Source organism: Cydia strobilella, chromosome 2 (assembly GCF_947568885.1).
Source record: "Cydia strobilella chromosome 2, ilCydStro3.1, whole genome shotgun sequence".
NCBI classification, from domain to species: domain Eukaryota; kingdom Metazoa; phylum Arthropoda; class Insecta; order Lepidoptera; family Tortricidae; genus Cydia; species Cydia strobilella.
In genome coordinates this window covers 29,756,226-29,782,068 of record NC_086042.1, presented here as the reverse complement: position 1 = coordinate 29,782,068, position 25,843 = coordinate 29,756,226, and the positions used below count along the sequence as shown (strand labels likewise).

Below are 25,843 nucleotides of genomic sequence, written 5' to 3'. Positions count from 1 at the left end.
CCATGTTCTTTCACTGATGTGTTAAAATTATAAATAACAAACGAAACCGTCAACGCCCTCTATACGAGAGTAGGCCAAAACTAGTGGCGCCATCTGATCGAGAATCAAATTTTCGTGATTTTCGAGGCACGTTTTTTCCTTAGACTGTATCCATCTATTACGGAGTTATATCTATCTTTGGTCGTACAAAATATCCATAAAATTGAATATTTCGTAGTCAAGAAAACATACAAGCGAAATTGAGGAAAAAAGAAAATCTTTGAATGCAGTTTTGTTTCTTTTTTTAAATAGAAGAATGATTAAGTACAATGAGCTAACTTAAGGTTTTAAGGCACTTTCCATGGCCCATTAATTTTTCCACCTTTAAATTTTTAAATTATTAATTACAACTTGACTTATATTGACCGGGATATAGACCGTGATTACCTTTTGTATTATTTGTGAGCTCACAAATAATACAAAAGGTAATCACGGTCTATATCCCGGTCAATATAAGTCTAGTGAAACTAACCGTGAATCATTCAAAACTCTAATTACAACTTATTGATTATTTTTATTTTAAATATAGTGACATTTCTAATAATATTGCATGCGCTAGGTAACCAAAATCATTGTACGTCGCAAGACATATTACAGAGAACAAATTGTTTATAACACCTGTATTCATTACGTAATGCACAATTGATGAATAAATGATTCTAAATGATTCATGTATAAGCTTTAAAGTAGAAGATGATTGAAATAAAACTATGAAAACGGATTATATCGCGTATATTGAATTTATAATACATCCCGACGTTTCGAACTCTTTACAGCGTTCGTGGTCAACGGGTGACTGAGGAAAAATTACAAAATGCAAAAATACCCACATACTAAAATAATGAACAATCATAGACTACAAACTTTAAGGCTGGTTGTACATGCAAAATCGGTTCATAAGGCTAGTTATACACCATAATTATTTTTCAAGTAAAGATATATATATATACGCGATAAAAAACGCGAAAATATATATATCTTTACTTGAAAAATAATTATGGTGTATAACTAGCCTTATGAACCGATTTTGCATGTACAACCAGCCTTAAAGTTTGTAGTCTATGATTGTTCATTATTTTAGTATGTGGGTATTTTTGCATTTTGTAATTTTTCCTCAGTCACCCGTTGACCACGAACGCTGTAAAGAGTTCGAAACGTCGGGATGTATTATAAATTCAATATACGTGATATAATCCGTTTTCATAGTTTTATTTCATGAGTAACTATCGCGGTAACCGAAGACAATAGAAGATGATTGATCAAAATGATAGAAGTAAAATGGCACCTATGTAACTCCGTATAAGATGAACAGTAAGGCAAAAACGTGCCTCGGAAATCAAGAAAAAATGATTCTCGGATAGATGGCGCTACCTTTGGCCTATTCTCGGCTAGATGGCGTTGACGACCCCGTTCGATACTTAACAATTTTAACACATATCAGTGAAAGAACATGGGTCAAAATCATATAAAAAATAGAAATACAAATAAATAAATAAAACCATATATGTATGTAGGTATGTTTTTTGATATTTTTATTGTATTGTATTGTATTGTATTGTATTGTATTGTATTGTATTGTATTGTATTGTATTGTATTGTATTGTATTTATTTATTGCATTTCACATGTACATTTTGGGGGAGGCCTATGTCCAGCAGTGGACGTCTATCGGCTGACATGATGATGATGATGATGACATGTACATTACAGGTTTTACAAGTACTTAAGAGTATAGGTAGGTACACAAATGACACATGAAACCCTGATGGGCTCAGCAATGTAGGTAGATAGCTAAACAATATTATAGAGTAACTTATACTAGAGCGGTACTGTCATAGAAAATTTTGTAACTCAAGTAAATTCACTGCCATCTGTCGACACACTTTGAAACTAAAAATAAATATTTATAAAAATACGATAAAATGTATTTAAATATGGATAAATGATTTTTTTATTTGCATTAATTATTTTTGTATGATTTCGACCCATGTTCTTTCACTGGTATGCGTTAAAATTATAAATAACAAACGAAACAGTCAACGCCCTCTATACGAGTGTAGGCCAAAACTAGTGGCGCCATCTGATCGAGAATCAAATTTTCGTGATTTTCGAGGCACGTTTTTTCCTTAGACTGTATCCATCTATTACGGAGTTATATCTATCTTTGACAATATTAATCGTTTCATTATACAATTAGGTACATTGTTATTATCGCACCGAGACACAGGTACACAAACAAATATGAGCAGATACACTGGATGAGCTATATTTAGTATTTACTTATAAGTAGGTATTTAATTTAGTTGAAAATATACCTCTTGTATGTGTTTAAAACCTGAAACCGATGTGCATTTGGTAGATATTTAAAAGTTAGACCATCGTTTATATTTATTTCCCTGTTTACTCGTTTTCATTAAAATAGTCCTGTAAGCTGTAATAACATTTTTTGGTTAGGTATTGTTTTAAAGTTTTATTAAATATTTTCTCCAATTCGATGTCTCTTATATCATTAGGTAATTTGTTATAAATTTTTATGGCCATATTATGTGGGCTTGTGCTATGTAGTTTTAGTTTTGAGTTTGTTGTCTGTGTTATTTTTATATCTCGATTCGTATCGTCTAGGTTGATCAGCAATTTTTTTAAATAGGTCGGGGTATTTACGTACAAATTTGCAAATTTCAAAGATATATATTGAAGTTAAGGTTAAGATTTTAAATTTTATGAAGTAAGGTTGGCAACTGTCAGGGCAATAGATATTTGCTAATATTACTATTTATACATTTTCATTTTTAGTTTTAACCGTGTGCCGATAGATGGCAGTAAATTTACTGTGACTACAAAATTTACTATGACAATAATACCCAACCGGACAAAAACCAGTTTAACGGATGAATAAAATATACTTGAATTTAATCTATCTAAGTTCAGTCCGCTACTGCTTACATGCTGCTTACTCTCAATGAAAAGCTACTTAAAAGCCTAACTGGTTGTTTTATTAGAAAGCAACAAAATTTCTACCTAAAAACCTTATCAAAAACCCTTCAAGAGGATACCGGACTGACTACACTGTGCGTGTAAAAGCGCCTGCAAAACGTAAGAGGCAAAATAGCGATTGTACAAAATAAGTATATGCATTATAGTAGTTCGTCGCCATGCACATTCACAAAATATGTGGAATGAACTGTCGCCGTTAGTTGCCTTTTTTGTGTCCTATATCATTAAAAAACCGGACAATTGCGAGCCGGAGCCGGACACGCGCACCGGGTTCCGTACTTTTTAGTATTTGTTGTTATAGCGGCAACAGAAATACATCATCTGTGAAAATTTCAACTGTCTAGCTATCACGGTTCATGAGATACTGCAGCCTGGTGACAGACAGACAGACGGACAGCGGAGTCTTAGTAATAGCATAGAGTAACTTATACTAGAGCGGTACTGTCATAGTAAATTTTGTAACCCCATTAAATTCACTGCCATCTGTCGACACACTTTAAAACTAAAAATAAATATTTATAAAAATACGATAAAATGTATTTAAATATGGATAAATAATTTTTTTAATTGCATTAATTATTTTTATGATTTTGACCCATGTTCTTTCACTGATATGCGTCAAAATTGTTGAATAACAAACGAAACCGTCAACGCCATCTATACGACAGTAGGCCAAAGCTAGTAGCGCCTTCTGAACAAGAATCAAATTTTCTTGATTTTCGAGGCACGTTTTTTCCTTAGACTGTATCCATCTATTACGGAGTTATATCTATCTTTGGTAATAGGGACCCTGAAAACCGGACAAGTGCGAGTCGGACTCGCCCATGGTGGAAGAATTAGGAAAACTGCATTAATATAATATAATATACAGTCAAGTGTAAAAATATGGATGCACAAATCATCTTAAAAATATGTCCCATAGCTCTTATGTCAGCGAATTAAGAACTTTGGGACATATTTTTGAGTAAGTTGTCTACACCCATATTTTTACACTTCACTGTACATCTGATGACGTTTTTGCATTATACCGTAAATTATTTAAAAACAATCACAATGATTTTTCTGAAAAAAACATCAACGAATCATGACAATGAATTCTTCAAAACATGTCTACGATTCAATGTCATGCTCTATTCACCGTACCTAACGCTATTACTTATTATTTTATTGCTTTTTATATTCGACAAACCAATGCAGCAGTTTTAAATTTCAACCTTATAATAACATCGACAAGGTTGTTTTTTTCAAGAACAGTAATAGATACTAGTTTTTAAGCGTATCTCGTTTACAGTTATCTGACTGCTCCAGTGTGTTTTGAAGAAGGAAGGAGCGCGGACGTTCATTTGTTTTTAAGGTAAGTTTTGTTTTACTTAATTATAGCTTAATTCTTTCGTGATTCAAGAATACCGATTAATTTTATGTACTTAGATGTTAAAAGAAATGTCAGGCTGCGTATTTACGCAATTTATTTGGTATATATATACACAGTTTGCTATGTTCTCAATATAATTAGAGGTGATTTGGTTGGTTGTTGAACTTGTTAAAGAACGAAGATGTATTTTTTTCTTGGAGAAAACGCGTTTCTTATTTCTTGTTATAATTATTCCACGGTTGCTTAGTTAAGTAGAGTTTTGTATGTAGCAAATAAAAATAAATTAAAACAGGTTATGTAAGTAGTCAGTGTGGTTTGTTTACGAAACCGGCCGGCGTATTACGCTCAAGTTCAATGTCATGGCCGTTGACGATCGATAACATGGGGTAACGTTATGCAACAATTCAAATGATGGATACCTATTTAGCGCTTGCATTAGGTATTTGGTATCTGGGACAATAAAAATAATAAGAGTAAAGTACCGTTCGGATTCATACTACACCAAATTGCTGCCGCAAATGTCACAAATCTGGACACCAATATCGATTTTGACATTTGCGGCATTAATGTCGCGCTGCAATACTGCTGCAGAAATGCTGCCGACTGCATTACTAATTTTCTCAAATTTAATATAAAATTAAATGTTTCGATAAAATTACCTTTCGACGTTTCATGCAGTAATCCAGTCAGCAACAGTAACGCTGGTGCAGTCTGAATTCGAACGGTACTTTTATGGTCTTTCCTGACTCTTGAATTTATACAGAAAAGCTTGCGAAAAAGTTTAGACTAGGGAATGTAGCCGGTAAATATTACTAGAGAAATACCAGTAATTAACGGGTTTACCGGTAATTTATAAACAAAATTTACCCGGTTTGCATTCCCTATAAGTTTCGAATCATCTTATGCAAATATAAAAAAAAATTTTTAGTTAGGTACTAGGTACTTTAAATCAGTTACCTGCTGTCCTTGTGTCATTATAAATATTCTAAAAAGGTTTATTCCAAACGACTCCTATCACGCAATGCAACGCAATGCATGTAGTTACAAAATATTGCAATATCACTTATCTACACGTTTAAATTGTATTTATCAACGTGTATATATTATAGTTACCTACTTCCTACTGTTATCTGTTAATTCGATAGGTACTTTGTACATATCTTAATGTTCTTTTTTAGGTAATTTGTTGTTTATTTCTGATACATTTTTCATACCTATCCGGACTGCGACGCGAGAATATAGCCAAGGTCAAAACGATTTTGTACACGAAGACCGGACCGGTCTTGTGATGATTTTGATGAAGTATGACATCTACTATGGTGATTCTTAAGGTTTAATTTTAGCATTTGCACTATTTGTTGCAATTTTTGGCACCGGTAAAGATTACTTTTATAACGACAAACAAAAAGCTAGCTAGCTAACAGTCGACTGGCCCTGCAGCTTCAATTAGATATTGTTTATCTGCTTCTATTGTCTGTACATGTTCGTACATGTTTATGATAGTCACGAATAAATGCCTTTTATCTTTATATTAAAAACGTGAAAAGATGTGTTTTGCAGGAGTTCTAAGGTTTACGATTGTTTATTTAACAGAGTGGACATAGTATCACTGCATAACGTCCACTAGAAACTAGAACCATCAAAAATCTTTACAAATATGAAGAGATGGGCGTTCGTTATAGTAAAAAATATCTTGAAAAGTAAGGGTTCGGAAGAAGCACCTTATAAATCAAATTAGAAACTAGTGGACGAGTGGGCGCCACGAAGAGATGTATTGTCCACCCTGTTAAGTTAAAAATCGTAAAAACTGCAGAACAAAGGTTCTACCGACGGTTATTTAAGAGTGAAGCAGCTAGTTAGTCCTTTTAATGATAACCTTACAATTTCAGATGGCACGTGTACTATGCTTCGCTCTCCTGGCGCTCCTAGCTGCCCCATTCCTTGGGTTTATATACGTTTTGTTCCTGAAAAGTCCACCTCCGCTGCCCGACATCGATGTCCAAGCGTGGTGGGGACCCAAGGAGCTGCAGGCTAAGCAAGATACCAGTATCAAGCCTTTTAAAGTGCAATTCTCTGCCCCGGTAAGTTCTTTTTGCTATGAACAGCAACAATGGGTAAAAACTTTTAAGTATGATTGAATGAATGAATGAAAATCTTTATTTCAGACGAGTGGTCCATAGATAAATACCAATTACTTATAAAAAATATATGCATTACGCAACCCCGCAGTGTTAGGGAACCAGTCGCGGAACTGGCGAAACTTGACATTTCGAGCTTCGGCCACAACTCTTCCGCTAGCGAATGCGTCTTTCCTGTGGACATCATAAAATAAATGGACTTTAAAGGCAGATTTTTGTGCAGGACTCTTGTAGGCTGGTTCAAGCTTTCTACTTCAGTAGGGCTAAGATGGTCGATTTTTTATCATTTGTCATCATGCCTGTCACGTTCTAACAAGTATGTAAGTGCGAAAGTGACGCATGAGATGACAAGTGATAAAAGTGCGACCATGATATCGCCGCTAAAACGCTGTATGTTAAGGGAAAGTGTACCCAAATCATCATAATAGTGTCCACATGAAAGACGCCCATTTTTGTTGACCCAAATATTTACTGTGTTCTGCATTATCCTGTTTTCTACAAAATTAAAACTGCTTGACACTTATAAGTTTCAGACTTCTAAGGACATCCTTCTTCTTCCTACCCTTATCCCACGTTATGTGGGGTCGGTACAACATGTTTTTCTCTTCCATTCTCCTCTATCTTTCGTCACCTCAGCACTCACTCCTTTCTTTCTCATATCCTCTTTCACACAATCCATCCATCGCTTTTTGGGTCTACCATACGCTCTCCGTCCATCAACATTCATCCCTAACATTCTTTTGCCTATATGGCATTCATCCCTCCTCATCACATGCCCATACCACGCTAACCTACTACTTCTTATCTTCTCCGTTACTGGTGCTACTTTCAAACTTCCCCTAATATACTCATTCTTAATCCGATCCTTTCTCGTCACTCCACACATCCATCTCAACTAAGGACATCCAGTATGTAATTTATATATGCGTAAATCATTACTCTAACAATACAATTTTTATCACTAGATGATTCAGGACCTCAAAGAGCGTCTTAAGAACCATCGCAAGTGGACTCCTCCGCTGGAGAACGTCGGCTTCCAATACGGCTTCAACAGCAAGCAGCTGGACGGCTGGGTCTCGTACTGGGCCGCGAAATATAACTTCACGGAGAGGGAGAAGTTCTTCAACAGGTTCCCGCAGTTCAAGACTAATATCCAGGGGTTGGATATTCACTTCATCAGGATTAAGCCGGAGGTATTTCTAAATAAATAAACAACCTGGTTTTATACTTAATGTACTTTAGTGTTGAAGACCTAAATTTTTAAAAGGTTGCTCTCATAAACTCTCAAATCAAAGACTGGAATATTGTAGCCGAAATTCGTACTTAAGGCTTTCTGCGTGTTTGTTTTTAAAGTTTTAAAAACACGCGTTTACATATAAACTTCTATGCAGGGGGGTACTATTACTCAGCAGCTGACTGGACTATTATTGTACTTACTTTCTTGTTTCTCCAATAACAAAAATAAAATGAAATAAATAGTTTTGTATACTACTTCCCTCGACTGTGAGCTAATTTATTACAAGCTTTTATTTTAACTTGCAATGTACCTATGTATGTAATATGTATGTAACATGTAAGGTAAGGGTCAAATCTTGCAAGTTAAATTTGACCCACTTCCCGGTTTCCGATGAAGCAGAAAATTTGCATACGTATGTAAATCGGGTGACAATGCAATATTATGATACCATCGAGCTGATCTGATGCTGGAGGCAGGTGTTGGCCATAGGCACTCTGTGATAAAACAATGCGACCTAATTGTGTTTGGGGTTTTTAGAATTGTCTCGATGAGTATTAGTTGCCTGTAGAAAGAAAAGTACAGTCGGCGATAAAAGCTTGTACCAAAAATGAAATTTTTGCCAACAACTTATTTATTTATAGACTATAAGTCTTTGTTGGTTGGTTGATGTCCATGTTGATTGCAGGTCCCAGCAGGAGTGGAAGTGGTCCCGATGCTCTTCATGCACGGCTGGCCAGGGTCAGTGAGGGAGTTCTACGAGGCGCTGCCTCTCCTTACCGCCGTTAGTAAGGATCGGGACTTCGCCATCGAGGCTATCGTACCTAGCTTGCCTGGGTACGGGTTCTCTGATGTAAGTGTAAAAGAAGAAAAAACCTTCAAATAGTTCAGACTGATCAGGAAGTTGTACAAGGTTGTCTGTCAACTGATAGAGAAAAGCACTTACCTGAACTTTCATCTGGCTCTTGGTAGGCTATGGATCTTACATTGATTGAAACTAACATGATTTTCACTTGGGGTGATTAGGTATAGGTACCCAAGTCCCGTTTTAGTTTTAATTAGGAAATATCCTGTTTACCTGTTGTTGTTTTACTATGATCATAGAGTAACTGATACTAGAGCGTTACTGTCATAGTAAATTTTGTAACCCCAGTAAATTCACTGCCATCTGTCGACACACTTTAAAACTAAAAATGAAGATTTATAAAAATACGACAGAATGTATTTAAATATAGATATTTATTTTATTTTATTTGCATTAATTATTTTTATGATTTTGACCCATGTTCTTTCACTGATATGCGTTAAAATTGTTAAATAACAAACGAAAGCGTCAACGCCATCTTAACGACTGTAGGCCAAAACTAGTAGCGCCCTCTGAACGAGAATCAAATTTTCTTGATTTTCGAGGCACGTTTTTTCCTTAGACTGTATCCATCTATTACGGAGTTATATGTATCTTTGCTATGATTGAGTCGGGTATCTATTCAATATCGTGTCTAAATCTAAAACAGTGCTAAACCAAGTTATGAGACTCACAAAAGATTAAATTAAAATACTAGAAATATCAAACCAGTTTTTCTCGAAAATTTATTGCATATATTTTTACTACACCAGTTCGGACGCTTGTAATTTTATTAGTGATACAGGTGCGTTTCCTATAACAACATAATAAGTAATAGTATTATCACACAGAACGGCCACGCACCGCCCCGCCCCGATTCGAATTACCTCGCTCCGCGACACCAGATTGACGGCCTTTTGCCGGCCGCTCAGTACTATTTTTAAGCCACTTACACTGTGACGCATGACGCGTGACAGACGTGCCGTTCACACATAGAAACGCAAGTGATTTTTGATGTATAGCGTGTCCGCCCCGTGCTATCCTTAAAATCCCTCTCTGATCTCTCGAGACAACCGTTAGGAATACATGCCGCAACTGTTCCCTTATTTCAGGCTGCTGTCCGTCCAGGGCTTGGAGCCACGGAGATCTCAGTTGTGATGCGTAACCTGATGCACCGGCTTGGCTTCAAGAAGTTCTACATCCAGGGTGGAGATTGGGGCAGCCTTATCGCTAGCGCCATGGCTACGCTGTTCCCTGATGTAAGTTTCTGTGAATTTAAGGAATTGGATTGCTGTACCATTTCGCACTTTGTCAAATTGACAATATTTGATTGTAAATGTTCCAGGGTATGGAATGGTACAGAAATCATATTCCTCGACCATATTAGATGACCGTATTAGCGTTTGATATTGTCCGATCCGATGTCGGATGTCGGATACGACTACAAAGAAGCAAAAAACGCCTTTTATATTGTTATATAGGTATTTTTAAGTCCCCGTCAAGCTCGGGTCTCCAACCCTCCATACAAACGTAGTTACGCTCTCATTTTAAAACGACTAGCTAAATTGCTCTGAAACTCTGTACTTACAATAAGATAAGGTATATCTAGGTCTGTAATATAAAAAAATACAGCGATAAATTTTTCATACAAAACTTGCTTTACTTTATTTCATTTGGTTTATAAACTAATTACAAACCTAGATATACCTCATGTCATTGTATATGCAAAGTTTCGTTACAATCCAACATGTAGTTTTAAAATGAGAATGAAACTCCGTTTGTATGGGAAGGTGAAATTCAGCCGAGCTTGCCGGGACTCTTGATAATTATTGTTTAATGGTTTAAAATAAATGTTAATGCAAAAAGTAAAAGAAATTGATGCTAAGGGCAGCAAATCCACCCAGGGCTAATGTTGCACCCCACGCAAAAGCCATCTGGCTTTTCGGACTCTAGAAAGGATTGGTGCCAGCTGAATAGGCTCAGAACCGAACATGGACTCCAGTGCAGTCCATTCAACACATAATCTACCACTGCCCTAGCCGCTGTTTTTATGCAGAGGTCATCCGACATCCGATGTTGAATCGGACATTGTCAAAGACTAACCTTAGAGGGATGATATCAGAGTATTCACATCGGGGCGGCATCTTCATGACTTCCACATTATTCCAGGAAATCGTCGGCCACCACACCAACCTGGGTTCCTCCATGTCCACCAAGGCCAACATCCTGAACGTGCTCGGCGCTTTTCTGCCTTCCTTCGTGGTGGAGTCACACTTGGCTGACCGCATGTACCCGCTCAGCACGAACTTCGCTCGGCTGATTGAGGAGAGCGGCTACATGCATATACAGTCCACCAAGCCGGATACTATAGGTATGTATAAAACTTGAATAACACCAAAAATTTCCCGTATACGTCAGGGTTAGGCCAAAACAGGGTTTGGACTGTGCAACTGTCGTGTAACGCATAACAACTTGTGTCTTAAGTCATAACTCGCAAAGTCGGAAAGACACACATGTCAAGGTCGCAAGGTCTATAATTACCTCCCACGTCCCAGGTAGCAAAATGACGTAAAATGACGTCAGCGACGTCATAATGACGGCATTATTACGTCATTACGATGTCGCTGACGTCATTTGACGTCATTTTGCTACCTGGGGTGGCACATTGTGCTGCAATTTTAAAACTACTTAAACTTAAAAAGTGGCTTAAAATACATTTTTGAGCATAAATACATTTTTTTAAGCAATTGTAACTAGTATATTAAACTTAAACCACAGTATTAAACGATAACTTTGTATTTAAAAATATTGACCATAATTGTATTTAAAAAATATTTATTACCCACAAAATATGAGTACGAATGAATATGACTATAAAGAATAAATGGTATTTTTTGTGAAATTTTGCAATACTTAAGGTCGGTTACACCAAACTGTTTGTCATCGTTAAAGAGTTCGCTAAATTTTATTGTATGGAAAGTTTCATAGTAAACCGCCGCGGCGCGCCGGGTGACGTTGATCAGTATGTCAAGTGCGGATAGTCTACAACATTTTCGAGACACCATTTAGTGACCAACTTGTGAAAGTTTAAAAATACAACAACTTCTTCACAGGTGTTGCCATCTCCGACTCGCCCGTCGGTATGCTCGCCTACATCCTGGAGAAGTTCTCCACCTGGACCAAGAACGAGTACAAATATCTACCAGATGGTGGCCTCGATAAGCACTGGACCAAGGACCAGCTGCTCGACAACCTCATGTGCTACTGGGCTACCAACTCCTTCACCACGTCTGTCAGATTGTACTCTGAGAGTTTTAACAAGAGACATTTCGGATTGCAGTTAAATGAGTGAGTATTAGATTAGCTCAAATATAATTCCTATCTCCGGCGAATTCTTTAAATTATTTAATCCAATTAAAGTTACCGCAAACCTGGCAGGTAATTATTATTTTGTACCCCTGGCGTTTGAGACTACTGGGTGCTGGGGGTCAGAAGCTATTGCCTTTATTAGGGAAGTGGGACGTCGCATTAGGGAGAAGGGGTCTGACGCCCGCGCGGGTTCGTACCTGGTGCAAAGGTTGTCCATCGCAATTCAACGAGGCAACTCGGCTAGTGTGATGGACACCTTTGCGCCAGGGACAACTCGGGGGGGACTTTTTGACTAGGCTTAAGTTTAGTCTAGTTTTTATTGAATTGTTTTTTATTGTTATACTGATATTTACTGAATAAAGAATTTTGAAATCATTAAAGTTAGTAGATAGATTATAAACTGAAATAAATGTTATATACTAAAGAAAAAGTAACCAAGTCCTGTCCTCCAGTGACGGAGCGGAGGCCGGATTCACACCGGCTTCATCTATCACGGCTGATGCCATGGACCTCAATTCTCAAAACTACCCTGTCACAGCGAAATCCCGTCACAATTTCTCGACTATCCCTTATCGCCCTTAGTTGTTGAAAGATAGTTCGTTGCGAAAATTCCATTTGTCCGCTCGGAACAATTTGCCTCGTCTTTTTTGGTGCGGACTGTTAAGAAATGGAATGAGCTCCCACCATCTGTATTCCCTGACAAATATGTCTCGGTAGCCAGGGGAATGAGGGGAGAAATACCCCTAAATATTTCTGGGATGGCATAATATAAGTAGTTATGCATAATGTAGTGTTGGACTTGGACTCACACACCTTGTTTTCAGGATCCCAACCCCTGTCCCAACCTGGGCGATTCAAGCGAAGAACGAAATCACCTTCCAATCCGCCAGGATCCTTCGCACCAAGTTCCCCAACCTTGTGGCAGCCAACGCCATCGACGACGGCGGACACTTCCTCGCCTTCGAGCTGCCGAAGGTCTTCTCTGAGGACGTGTTGAAGGCAGTTGCTGCTTTTAGGAACCTGAAGAAGGAAGCAAAGAAGAATGAGCTGTAGAGATATTATGGAAGAAGAAGCTTGCGCGCGCGTTACTTTTTCCTACATTTGATCTATATTGCCGGGGCCACACTAACAGGAAAAGGCGGGAAACGCCGTTATAATCCCAGTGTGACACAACACTGATTTAAACTTTCACGATTTTTACTCATTATTATTCACAACGACGGGACTTAATCGCGTAGTAAATTTAAAACTTATTTTACGCGATTAAGTCCCGTCGTTGCGAATAATAAACCCAGTGTGGCCGTATGAAAAACGTCGAATTAACGCGATAATTAACGCGTTTCCCGGCGTTCCCGTTAGTGTGGCCCCAGTGCCCCAGCATTCGAGCTTAACGCCCGTACGCGTACGCTCGTATAAAACTAGTTTGTAACCATCCTAAATGCGTCAACGGTGACTGACTTGACAGTGATAATATCGTCCGTTTCCCACTGACAATCGGAATAAAGCTAACGACAAACGTCATCTCGCGTAAATATGCCCCTAACAGCATTTATACGTCATTATGACGTCAGCGACGTCATTATGACGCCATAATTACTTCATTATTACGTCGCTGACGTACTTTGCTACTGGTAGATTGGCCTTACGATCATTTGCCACCATCGTAGTATATAAGAATATGGTTGTTATATTTGTTTTGTGAGTTTATGAAAGGGTTTTTATATTATTAGGTACTTATACATATATTTTTGAAATAAAATGTTCATAAAATTACGTTTGTTTCTTTTTAAACGTTACATTAAATTAAATAAAGATAAAGATTGATTGATTGATTTTAGCAATAAAGATATTGAGTATTGAGTATTGAAATGAAAAAAAAAAATGACAAAAGTCAAATTAGCTATAACTATACAGGATATGTAACTAAACTAGTGGGGATCCGCTTAAGGGAAGGGCATATTCGGTATCGTGTTCTGATTAGGAAAAAGTAATACTTCGGTTTACTTTGTGATAATGATAGGTACCTAAGTTATGCTGATAATAAATTTCAGTAATCTAATCAAACACGGGCATTAGAATTTCTTAATCATATCGATAGGCTTGGACTTTGGAGGAACTCACAAAGGGCACATGAATATGATTCCAAGAATTATTAATTATTAACATCATACCTAACATCCTGATTTAAACTTTCACGAATAATTCAAACTACAATCATTTAATTGAAACAAAACATTTTAAAAATATTCTACTTTGGCTTTGATACACAAACACAAACGGTTATTAAATTATCAACTATATGCACACTTGCACAGTAAAAAATCTCATAAATCGTCATGTGACGAGAAAGGTATTATGAATGAATGTGGAGGGAGGTACGAGGAGAGGAAAACCGAGGAAAAGGTGGATGGACTGTGTGTGATATAAAACGAACGCAAGTGAATGATGAGATGACGGGTGACAGATATGGAAGAAAAAGACATGCTGCGCTGATCCCAAGTGAATGGGACAAGGGCAAGCGAATGATGATAAACAGTAGAAAAACTGTGTCACGTAATTTTGGGCCATCATTTAAACATTAAAGCAATATCACGATTTTTTTGGCTAGCCTATTAGACGAACGATATAGTTTTTTAGGTGGCTAAACTTTAAACGTCTCTTTCGTAAAGATGCTCACATTATTACATTATTTTCAAAGAATAATATCTCCGTAACTACATAACTTAGGTATTTGATCTTTTGAGTTATCGATAGCTTATTTGTTCTAGATTACTGGGATGCATAACTTCATACCAACCATAAGGTACCTTTACCCATCATGGAACGTCACAATTGTATACTTTATTCTCGCGTCATAAAACTCAAATTCAAACGGGCGTTTCAATGGCTGCTGCGTGAGGGACCATTAGTATAATATGTGTAAATATGTGACCGTGGCCGGCAAAACGTCCTACTTTGTCGCTTGCCATTAGGTCGCCTTAACAGGTTATTCGTATAAAGATACAGGCAAATTTCGTCCGTATGGCAAGTGGCAAAGTGGGACGTTTTGCCGGCCGCGGTCACACTATTGTATGTTGATAATTCAAAGAGTCAGTGTCAGTATAAAACTGCTATGCTATAGCGGTACTCGTTCACGGTTGGCGGTTTAGTGTATAGCGGTACAGAGATTTAATTTGGTAGGTAAGGAAAAGTGTTATTTACTACAAATATATTTATTTCTTTATTATTATTTATATTGATACACTAGCAGCCCTTGGAGCTGATGCGTGTATATCGAATTGTATTTTATTTTGCACTTTTCAGTTCAAAAATGGGGTTCATCCATTAATTACGTCACGCATTTCGAGGTTTTTTAACCCCTCCCCCCTCCTTGTCACACTTGGTCACATTTGGCAAACCCCATCCCCCCTGATGTCACATTTTTTAAATGAAATCGGCAAATAGAATTAAGTATTATTAATATTTTATCAAAATATTTTTGACAAAAGTAATATTAGTAGTTTTATAACCCAAAACAGATTAGGAAAGAAAATTAAACAATTAAAAACGATTATAGTTCCAAAAACTTGTTATTTAACTATACAGCGAATAAAATAATTTAAATAAGTTAATGTGACGTCACAAAGTTGGTGACCCCCCCCCTTGTCACAACATCACAAAAGGTAATCACGGTCTATATCCCGTTCAATATAAGTCTTGTCACAACATGTCACATTTTCTTGACCACCTCCCCCCCCCTAAACGTGTGATGTAATTAATGTATGACACCATGTGTACAATGTGTAATGTGTATGTGTTTCTTTATATTTTTTTTAAACATAAAACATAATTTATTCAAAAACACGTATTGCATACATTCATATAAAAACAGCCTTTAAAAATAAGTGATGCTTCACATGGGCCTGAACTAGGATTCCCTGCTTCAGGCGAGAAGTATGGAAAACATTGTTCATGCAAATTATTTTGAATAACAAATTAATGAAATAATTTTTAATGCATGTGGAAATTGGGTTTCGTGTGCAGTTACAATATTATACTGTAGTAAATTCATCCAACCCTACCTGAGTTAGTGAGGTAGAGTTAGTGAGTTAAGTATGGCCGTCCGTCTGTCACCACAGGCTGTATCTCATCAGCCGTGATAGCTAGACAGTTATTTTTTTTTAGTATTTGTTGTTATAGCGGCAACAAAAATACATCATCTGTGAAAATTTCAACTGTCTAGCTATCACGGTTCATGAGATACAGCCTGGTCACAGACAGACGGACAGACGGACGGACAGACGGACAGGCGGACAGCGGAGTCTTAGTAATAGGGTCCCGTTTTTACCCTTTGGGTACGGAAACCTAAAAACAGAATAAAATAAATATTGAAGTGGGGCTCCCATACAACAAACGTGATTTTTTTGCCGTTTTTTTGCGTAATGCTACGGAATTCTTCCGAGTCCGACTCGCACTTGGCCGGTATTTTTTATTTTTACGCCATTTTCAGAATAAAATGCTGAAGCTCCTCCTAGCCCTTGTAGGAGGCGTGACCTTCGCACTATGGTTCGTCTCCAGACCAGCTAACCCCTCCACCCTCCCCAAGTTGGACCCTGAACAGTGGTGGGGACCAGATAACTTGAAGAGCAAAGCTGATAAAAGCATCAGGTCTTTTAAAATCGAGTTTACTGACAAGGTTTGTGAATTCTACTTTTTTAGGGTGTCGTACCCCAAGGGTAAAAACGGGACACTCCGCTGTCCGTCTGTCCATCTGTTCGTCTGTCCGTCTGTCCATCTGTCTTTCACCAGGCTGTATCTCATGAAGCTAGACGGTTGAAATTTTCACAGATGATGTATTTCTGTTGCTATAACAACAAATACTAAAAAGTGCCCTCGGTGCGCAAGTCCGACTCGCACTTGGCCAGTTTTTTTTACAACATGTGATGTGGCATTTATGGTTCAAAAACGTTTTGGAAAATGGTCGTCTTTCCTTTGATAATATTTTTTTAAGGCTTTCATTATAAAGCCTTTTAGAAATGGAAGGTTTGAAGTTGAACATGCAAAACAAGCTAAAAAAACATATAGGTACTTATTTTTTATTGCATAAAAATAATATACATCAATAAAATAACTGTATAAATAAAAAAGATATATAAATAAATAAATAAAAAATAATAAATTAAAAACGATAAAATAGAAATATCGCAAATTAATTGTAACCTGTTACATATACAAAATATATATATATATACATATATTTATATTGAAGTAAAACTTCTTTAGGCGCAACTAGAGGGTAACTCAGATTTTTTTCTGACGGAAGTAACGCTCAGTAGTGACACACGCACATTAGGACACACGTCAAAGTGCGACAACATAGCGACAATGGCGATAAACGTCAACGTCAAAGAAGTTTTACTTCAATCGGTTAGGAGAATTATAACCAAATGGAATACTTAGCATTAATTGACACTATTGACAGGCATTCCCCTCTGTCGAAAATAGTCGGCCAATGGTCATACACAATGTATGGACTGACGTTTATCTGACATGGCTATTTTGACGTTACGTATATATTTGACGTTCCCCTCCAAAATTGGTAGACTTTTTTGTCCAGCAAATTAGAGTGGCGGCTCCGTTTGGTTATATCCAATCAATCGGGCGTAAAGATTACACGCACACACTTTTTTTTCTAACAAATACCATCTACCTACCATCTACCATCTACCTTAGAGCTGGTCAAAGACGCCTAGTCTTACTAAGATGGCATATAGTCGAGAAATTCGGACGGGCACCGCCGTGGCGGGGTGGCCTAGGGGTTCATGGCGTTAGCCGCGATAGCTAAAGACGCCGGTTCGAATCCGGCCTTCACCACTGGAGGGCTTCGTCACTTTTTCTTTAATATATGACATCTATTACAGTTTTTAATTTATATATAGTAGTGTGACTACTTTAAAAAAACACAAATCAAAATATTTAATAAAATAATTTGATTTGTTCCCAAACTTGTTCAAATACCATCTACTTAATACTCTGTGACCAGTTGACTTCTCCACGCTAACACGTCGGGCAACGAGTGCCCTTTGACCCCATGACGAAAGCATGATTGATAGACCAGTATAACGCGACTCACTATTCATAATAACCGCGCTTAACTGGAAGTCACACTTTTGATGGCGAAAGCTCGCATGCGCACTCGTAAGCTTGGTAAGCGTTGGGAATGCACCATATTACCATACACGCTTTTAAGAGTTTTAAGAGCAGGTTTGGCCTGGCCAGCCACATAAGCTCACGAGAGGAAAAAGCCTTGATTGTTGAGGTCGCCGTTATAGAAATCGATGTGGAGGACTATACACGTTAACACGAGCCGGTTAAGTAACGTATTTCTATCCACTTAGTAACTGTAGTGTATGTACAAGTTTAGACGGTGAAGTACTTGTCTCAAACATCATGTCATATACATATCAAAGAGGTCCTATACCTGTCTCGGGCATGCATAGCGCGCGTAACGATATTGAGTCTGTGGTGACAGCTCGGGAGAGCAACTCGCGGGAGCGCGAAGTGAACATATAAAACGAGCGCGGCTGTGTATGTTAGCGAGCCAGGATGTAAGGAACATTCAACAGCATATAATACAGTAACCAAACGAATATTTTGTAATGATTGTTTATTTTACGTTGTCTGCACGTTAGTGCTAAGATATATGGGTGCATTCGCTTTCAACGTTGCCACCGATCGCGTTCACAATCGTTGTCACGTTCACAATAATAAACCGACTCACACGGACCGCTATTTACACGCGAGCTCGCACCATCATCCCAGATAGTTAAACTCGGTTGTGGCATCACTGACCAATCGAGCACACGCTCTGCGTGACACGCTACATCTAAAACAGGAGCTGAACCATGTTCAGAGTCCTGAGGATGAATGGTTACCGAGTTAACATTAACAAAAGGGACACAAAAACCAAGCGCCTCACCTCAGCGAGACAGCCAGCGTATATGCCGTACGTCAAGTGGGTGCCAGATAAGATCTCAAAAATACTTAATAACTACTCTGTGAAAACTATCTTCACCCCGCACAGGAAAATTACATAATTTCTGCGATCGCCTATAGACAATTATCCTCTGGAAAAACCGTACAAGTTGTGTGCAGTTGTTGCGGTAGTTCGTACATTGGGCAGACCTAACGCACAAGAGCAATGACGCTCGGAAGTCAGCTATTGCTCAGCATCTCCTTGAGTCTGATACAAATCACTGGATCGAATTGCATAGTCCCAAGTTAATTTCGATAGAACGCCACTATATACCAAGATTGGTAAGAGAAGCCGTTGAAATTCACAAATACAAAAATTTCAATCCTGAAGATATGTTTAAACTGTCAAATGTGTCGAATCTTGTGATTTGTGAAAACCAGTGGCGTAGCTAGGCGTGGGCGAAGTGGGCCGCCGCCCACGGTCTCGCGCCCCAAGGAGGGCCTCGCGCGAGGCCCCTTCCTGCACAGTGAAAGAAAAGGGCCTCGCAGATGTGTTTTCGCCCACGGCTAGATTAGTTCACGCTACGCCACTGGTGAAAACCAGTGATATCCGAATCAAACACGCGTAGTGACACTGTAAGTGTAGTGTGCTTGGACAGACCAACGAGTGTGAACACGATCGCTGTTAATGTTGAAAGCGAACGCAGCCGAATGAGGGTAGACCGGTTCATATCCCGGTCGACATAAGTCTATTGAAACTAACCGTGAATCATTCAAAACCGTTATTGATTTATATCGATTTATTCTCAGTTATTTCTGCTATTCCAGATGATCGAAGACCTAAAAAGGCGTCTAGACAACTTCCGCCCCTCACCTCCCCCGCTAGACGGTGTAGCGCAGAACTACGGTTTCAACAGCAAGTTGTTAGAAGAATGGAGGAAGTACTGGAGAAACCAGTACCCTTTTAAGGCTAGAGAGACCTTTTTGAACCAGTTTCCACAGTTCAAGACTAATATTCAGGGGCTGGATGTGCACTTCATACATGTGAAACCTAAGGTAAGGAATCAAACAAAGATAACGAAATAATAAATGAAAGTAAGTACTTAATATATATAAAGGTTATCCCATCAAGAGCCTATAAAATATTGATTTAATTTATCTTGGTCCTAGAAGTCTGGCAGGGGCATTGGAACAACATGGAACATGGTTGGCGTTGAGAACAATAAGTGAATTTGTAACATCTATCACTACAATTCTCTTATGATTTGGCAAGTGATAGACAGACTAAATAATAGTGAATAGACATGGTTTCTTGACAAAATATATAATGTTGTTTCAGGTTCCGGTGGGTGTGAAAGTCCTGCCCCTCCTGGTTCTACACGGCTGGCCTGGCTCTGTGGTCGAATTCTACGAGTCCATCCCCCTGTTAGCTCGTCAGGCGCCGGGATACGACTTCGCTTTTGAAGTCATTGTGCCCAGCCTTCCCGGATATGGATTTACCGACGTAACTACATTAGTACACCTTAAGTAAACGATCGAAGGACGATTTCAGCATCATTACTTACTTCACTGGCTCAGTGACCCGAAAAGGATCTTGGCCTCTAACACCAGAGAGCGCCACTCTGCCCTATTACAGGTCTTTTAGGGCTTCGTTACTCCAGCGGTATCTGGGACGCCCAGACGAACGCTTTCCGCCCGGGTGCCCCACATACGCTCTTCTCACAGCACGATCCTCTCCCATCCTCTCCAGGTGACCAAGCCAGCGGAGTCGTGTGGCTTTGATCTCGCCAATTATGTTGGGCACCGCAACCAGCTCCTCTAGCTCCCTATTATTCCTGCGCCTCCAAGTTCCATCTTCTTCAGCAGCATTACTGTTCCAATATTACTATAAAGCGGGGTGTGATACGTTTGTCCGCTACGTATATGTCTCTGTTTGTAGCACCGTTGGTCTTAAACGAATGAACCGATTTGGACGCGGTTATTGTTATTTGAAAGGTTCTGTGAAAATCGGTTCATCCATTTCATTACGTTGGAATTTTATTTAATGTTTTTAAAGCAAGCTAATCTGTATTAACATTATGTTTCAGGCTGCCGTCCGACCAGGTCTCGGCTGCGCCCAGGCTGCTGTACTCCTCCGTAACCTGATGCACCGACTTGGGCATAAACAGTTCTACATGCAAGGTGGAGACATGGGCTCCATCATTGGCGCCAACATGGTGACGCTGTTCCCTGAGGAAGTGTTGGGATTCCACTCCAACATGCTTCTCGCTAGGGTGATTATTGGCACTTAATTTCCGTAACCTGATGCATGGAATTGGACACAAACAGTTCTACATGCAAGGCAGAAGGATCTATCATCGGAAACAACATGGTTATGCTATTCCCTGAAAAAGTATTGAGATTCATTCAGTTATTCTTAGTACTCCTAATTTTTGAGGTTAATGCTCCTACAAGCTCCTACAATGACAACTGGGCATTTTTGTGTCTATTTTTAATGGAAGTATTTTTTCACAGAACACTCGTTCTAACTTGCTGACATTGCTGGGAGCCCTGTACCCTCCGCTCGTGGTGCCTGCACATAGAGCACACAGGATGTACCCATTGGGCACGTTCGTTGCCAATATGACGCTGGAGATGGGATACTTCCACATGCATGCCACCAAACCTGATACTCTTGGTGAGTTTAGAGCACTCCAATTACAAGCTTACGCTACCGAGAAGCCTATGGTGTCTATCAAGATAATTGATGGACTGTACTCTGACTCTGAACTTCAGAGTTCTTTAGTCACTATTCATGATGCCATATCATAGCTTTGCAAACATCATGATCTCATCGATCTGTTCTGCGATAGCTTTAGTTCGATACGTAAGCTAATGACTCAGGACTTTTCCCACTGTTAAGTGTTAACAGTGGAAAAAGTTAACACTTTTTCCACTGTTAACACTTAACAGTGTATCTCTATCCTGTTCTTTTTTCTCTCTTTTGTTCTTCTTGTTAACTGTTTAAACCAATTTTCCCTCTCTAGTAAGATAAGTAAAGTATATTTATAAGTTAGTAAGTATTATTAGTTGTAATTTCGCACACCATGCACTTTACGCAGTTTCTATCTGTGGAAACTTGTAATTGGCTCACTGCTTCTGTGTTATTACCTAACGTGTTACTTCGGCTGTAAGTTTTCCTAATAAATAAAATAAAATAAAATAAATAAATAAATAAATATTGGGATGTTTTTACACGTCCCTAATAATATTATTAAAATTAACCAACTGATTACTTAACATCATTATTCTCCCAGGTGTCGGCCTCTCTGACTCTCCGCTCGGCCTCCTAGCCTACATCTTCGAGAAGTTCAGCACTGGCACAAGATTCGACTTCAGGGACCACGAGGACGGAGGCCTCCTGGAGTTCTACTCCAGAGAACAGCTGCTGGACAATCTGATGATGTACTGGGTCAGCAACGCGAAGACTACAGCTATGAGGATGTATGCTGAAACATTTAATAAAGCGCATAGTGCTCTTAATATTGACAGGTGAGGACCGGTAGTTGAAAAATGTATGTCACTTACTTTACAAAGGAAAACTGACCAAAACCTTAAGTGCCCAGGGCTTAGACTTAACCAGCGTCTTCTCCAGTTTGAGGGACGCTATAACCACTCGACCACCCTAACCACGCCAAAATACTTCAGTAGGCAAATACACAACAATAAGCAGTAGACTTATATTGACCGGGATATAGACCGTGATTACCTTTTGTATTGCTTTTGAGCAAACAAAACAATACAAAAAGGTAATCACTAATCACGGTCTATATCCCGGTCAATATAAGTCTAGTGAAACTAACCGTGAATCATTGAAAATTTAACAATAAGCAGGTCATTAAGGATTTTTGAATAATACAAATACAAATAGTTTATTATCATAAAGGTTTAATAACAAAACTTCCGTGAGACATAGACATATTAACCCCCGTGACCCGTTTTTAATATATTTATCATAAAGGTTGTTTACATGAGCATAGATATATCCATCAGACTCCAAACTAGGCTGAGCCTGTATCTTGGAAGTCTGCGAGAGCGATTGACAATTCACAATTATTTCCACATTATTATACATTGCTTAATGCTAAAAGTAATTACTACAATAATAATACAATGCTAATATAAATATGTATAATAATATTTATATTCTTTATTTATTGAACGTCAGTGGTCAAGTGAGACTTTTAGAATCTTAACAACTTTTAAAGATTTGGCGGCTGTTTATATTAAACAGCTGAACGTCGCCATGGGGTTCTTATCTAATTATCTCTTAAAATTCTTCTGTTCCAGTTACCAAACCACCGTCCCGACCTGGGCCCTCCAAGCCATCAATGACTTCTACCACCCCCCTCTCTTGCTGCGAACCAAGTTCGTGAACCTCTTAGGAAACACGGAGCTACCTGATGGTGGACACTTCATCGCGCTGGAGAAACCTGATGTGTTTAGCCAGGATGTGTTTAAGGCTGTTAAGGAGTTTGTGAAATATCGAGAAGACAGTAAGAAGACTGAGCTTTAAGAGACTTATTTTCTGAAAAACACAACTGCCACCTTGGGATACAATACATATGCAATTTTCGAAATCGGAACAATCATTCATCATGACAATATAAAAACGAAACATATGTTTGGAAGTCGACCAGCGGGGCTAAGATGGACGGCTGTCTATCATTTGTCACCATACCTGTAACGCTCTAACAAATACGTAAGTGCGAAAGTGACGCATGATATGACAATTGACAAAAAGGCAACCATGATACCGCTGCTGAACATTTGACAATTCAAGTCTGTGTTCAAGTGGTGATCGAGCTATTGATAAAATCTTTGCAGCAAAAGTGATAAAAACCTTTCGGTATTCCGAAAAATGGTTGTGTTATATGTTATGTGTTCTACGTATTTTGAATTTTTAGAAACAAGTAATGAAAATATTAAATAAATAGGCTAAGTATTGTTATTGTTATTTTATAGTGTCATCGTTTTTTCTTCACCCTTCAGGACATTAGTAAATATCCGTTTTTAGTAAAGACGCGTTTTCCTTAGTTAAAACTAATTTCCCATCTCGCCTCGCATGAATGAAGCAGCACTATGTTTCTAAAAAATAAATAAAAATCCATGTTGTTTATAAATTAAGATGTGATTAAAATATGGACTGTTAAAATATCGGTACCTGGTCTTGCCCATTGTAATTTCTAAAGGACATATTCCTATTTTAGCAAGTTATGAACGAAAAACCTGTAGGGCAAAGTTGGTCAGTTTTTTATCATCTGTCATCATGCCTGTCACGTTCTAACAAGTATGTAAGCGCGAAAGTGACGCATGACACGATAAGTGACAAAAATGCGACCATGATAATACCGCTGGATAGGTTGAGGTTACACTATTGGACCCACATTGGACCTCCTTGTTTTACTTAAAACGTGAAACAAAGGAAAATAAACTCTATTTTCCAAATATTATGGTTTAAATTTAAATGACAAACTGAGTGTGGGCAGGACGAATATACCAATGATGTTAGCGGCATGTGCGTGTTATTTTGGGTAACAAAAGGTGGCGGTAAATATTGACAAACTAATCAACAGTTTGACAATTTTTACACGACTGCCCAAAAAAAAAGAGTGTAATGTTTTCAGCGTTCATGTTTGTATGTATATATGTATATATATATGTATGTGAGTTTCTTTATTCCACCATAACTTCTAAATGCCTTAACCGATTTAGATGTATGATATATCATTCGAATCCGTACGTCATCCCGGGTGACATAGGCTATGTGACGTCATAATAAAATCAATATGGCGGACGTAATACAAAATAATGCGCGACATTTGGAAAAAAAAATCTTGCAAATTTATCAAGTGGGGTATCAAAATGAAGAGCTTTGAAAGACGATTCAAAATATATATGCAACATATGCATTTAATTCTTTCTTTGGTAGAATAAGGATTTACAAAATATGCTAAGTAAAAGAAATATTTCTATCTTATTTAGTGACGTCTCAAATAAAATAATTTTACCGCTGATCATAAAAATATATACAAAAAGATAATATGGTATAGCGTAAATTTTGAAACTAAACACAAACATTTTTAAATCGCGCTATTAAAATATTTGAAATCAAAATTTGTGTGAACTTCTATATAAGCAATGAATTGATATTCGTATTTCTTATAAATTTGTACTTGCCCATTGCTTCATTTAACCCGGTCGTAAATAAAAAAAAAACAGGTTTTGTTTGAACTCGTGCATAGGTTACTTATTAGCTTATTACTAGGTACCTACTAACTCCATTTCTTATTAGCTTTAGTACGAAACGAATTTCCATGATTGTGAAAAGTGTTTAAGTCACAATGTACTTACTATGTGTATGTTGATTTAACATGTATTGTAGAAAGCTCGCAATATAAAGTCGACTGTATGTATTAATCTAAGGACTAAATAAGAGAAGGCCCGGAGCGTCCGAGAGAGGAGCGCCTTTTAATTTGGTGTTCACACACAGAACGATAGTAAGTACAAATGTCTAAATTCAAAGGCCGAAGTCTGAATTCCGCGTAGGGCCGGAGGCCCGGAGTGCGCGTTTTACGCAACTTCCCCCTAGTATCTTAATTGCAAAGGCTGAAGACCAAGGTGTAGTGCTCAAACACAAAAATAGTAAAAGTGTCTGAATGCGAAAGCCGAGCTCCAAGTAGAGCCGAAGGCCTGGAGCATCCGACAGGTACCGTCAAATAGGGTAACTGGCGACAGATGGGGGACCAACTGTAGACATTTTTTTAATATGGTCTAATTGAACTAGATAAAAAAATCAACCCTGAGACTGTTAAATCATGACTCAAAGAATGTAAAAGTAGACTGGGAAATATTTCCTTT

At 38.2% G+C, this 25,843-nt stretch overlaps 2 protein-coding genes across 2 annotated transcripts; both read left to right on the top strand.

The window, feature by feature from the left end:
• The first annotated feature begins 4,322 nt into the window (after positions 1–4,322).
• LOC134754870 (juvenile hormone epoxide hydrolase-like) lies at positions 4,323–13,759 on the top strand. Its single transcript, XM_063691323.1, has 8 exons — positions 4,323–4,386; positions 6,294–6,485; positions 7,508–7,735; positions 8,465–8,629; positions 9,733–9,879; positions 10,790–10,991; positions 11,734–11,968; positions 12,814–13,759. The coding sequence occupies exons 2-8, from the start codon at positions 6,294–6,296 to the stop codon at positions 13,040–13,042; spliced, it is 1,398 nt and encodes a 465-aa protein (XP_063547393.1). The 5' UTR covers positions 4,323–4,386; the 3' UTR covers positions 13,043–13,759.
• Positions 13,760–15,031: 1,272 nt separating this feature from the next.
• LOC134754885 (juvenile hormone epoxide hydrolase-like) lies at positions 15,032–23,924 on the top strand. The gene is made up of 8 exons (XM_063691349.1): positions 15,032–15,165; positions 16,479–16,664; positions 19,772–19,999; positions 20,283–20,447; positions 21,031–21,216; positions 21,458–21,620; positions 22,240–22,474; positions 23,273–23,924. Exons 2-8 carry the CDS (start codon positions 16,485–16,487, stop codon positions 23,496–23,498), a joined length of 1,383 nt encoding a protein of 460 aa, XP_063547419.1. The 5' UTR covers positions 15,032–15,165; positions 16,479–16,484; the 3' UTR covers positions 23,499–23,924.
• The last annotated feature ends 1,919 nt before the right edge of the window (positions 23,925–25,843 follow it).

Bases quoted from the DNA above. Each gene is read 5' to 3' on its own strand.
- LOC134754870 (XM_063691323.1), top strand. From the start codon at position 6,294: ATGGCACGTGTACTATGCTTCGCTCTCCTGGCGCTCCTAGCTGCCCCA. The intron at 10,992-11,733 runs GTATGTATAAAA...ACTTCTTCACAG, and splicing joins CACCAAGCCGGATACTATAG to GTGTTGCCATCTCCGACTCG. The intron at 11,969-12,813 runs GTGAGTATTAGA...CCTTGTTTTCAG, and splicing joins TTCGGATTGCAGTTAAATGA to GATCCCAACCCCTGTCCCAA.
- LOC134754885 (XM_063691349.1), top strand. From the start codon at position 16,485: ATGCTGAAGCTCCTCCTAGCCCTTGTAGGAGGCGTGACCTTCGCACTA. The intron at 21,217-21,457 runs GTGATTATTGGC...ATTTTTTCACAG, and splicing joins CCAACATGCTTCTCGCTAGG to AACACTCGTTCTAACTTGCT. The intron at 21,621-22,239 runs GTGAGTTTAGAG...TTATTCTCCCAG, and splicing joins CACCAAACCTGATACTCTTG to GTGTCGGCCTCTCTGACTCT.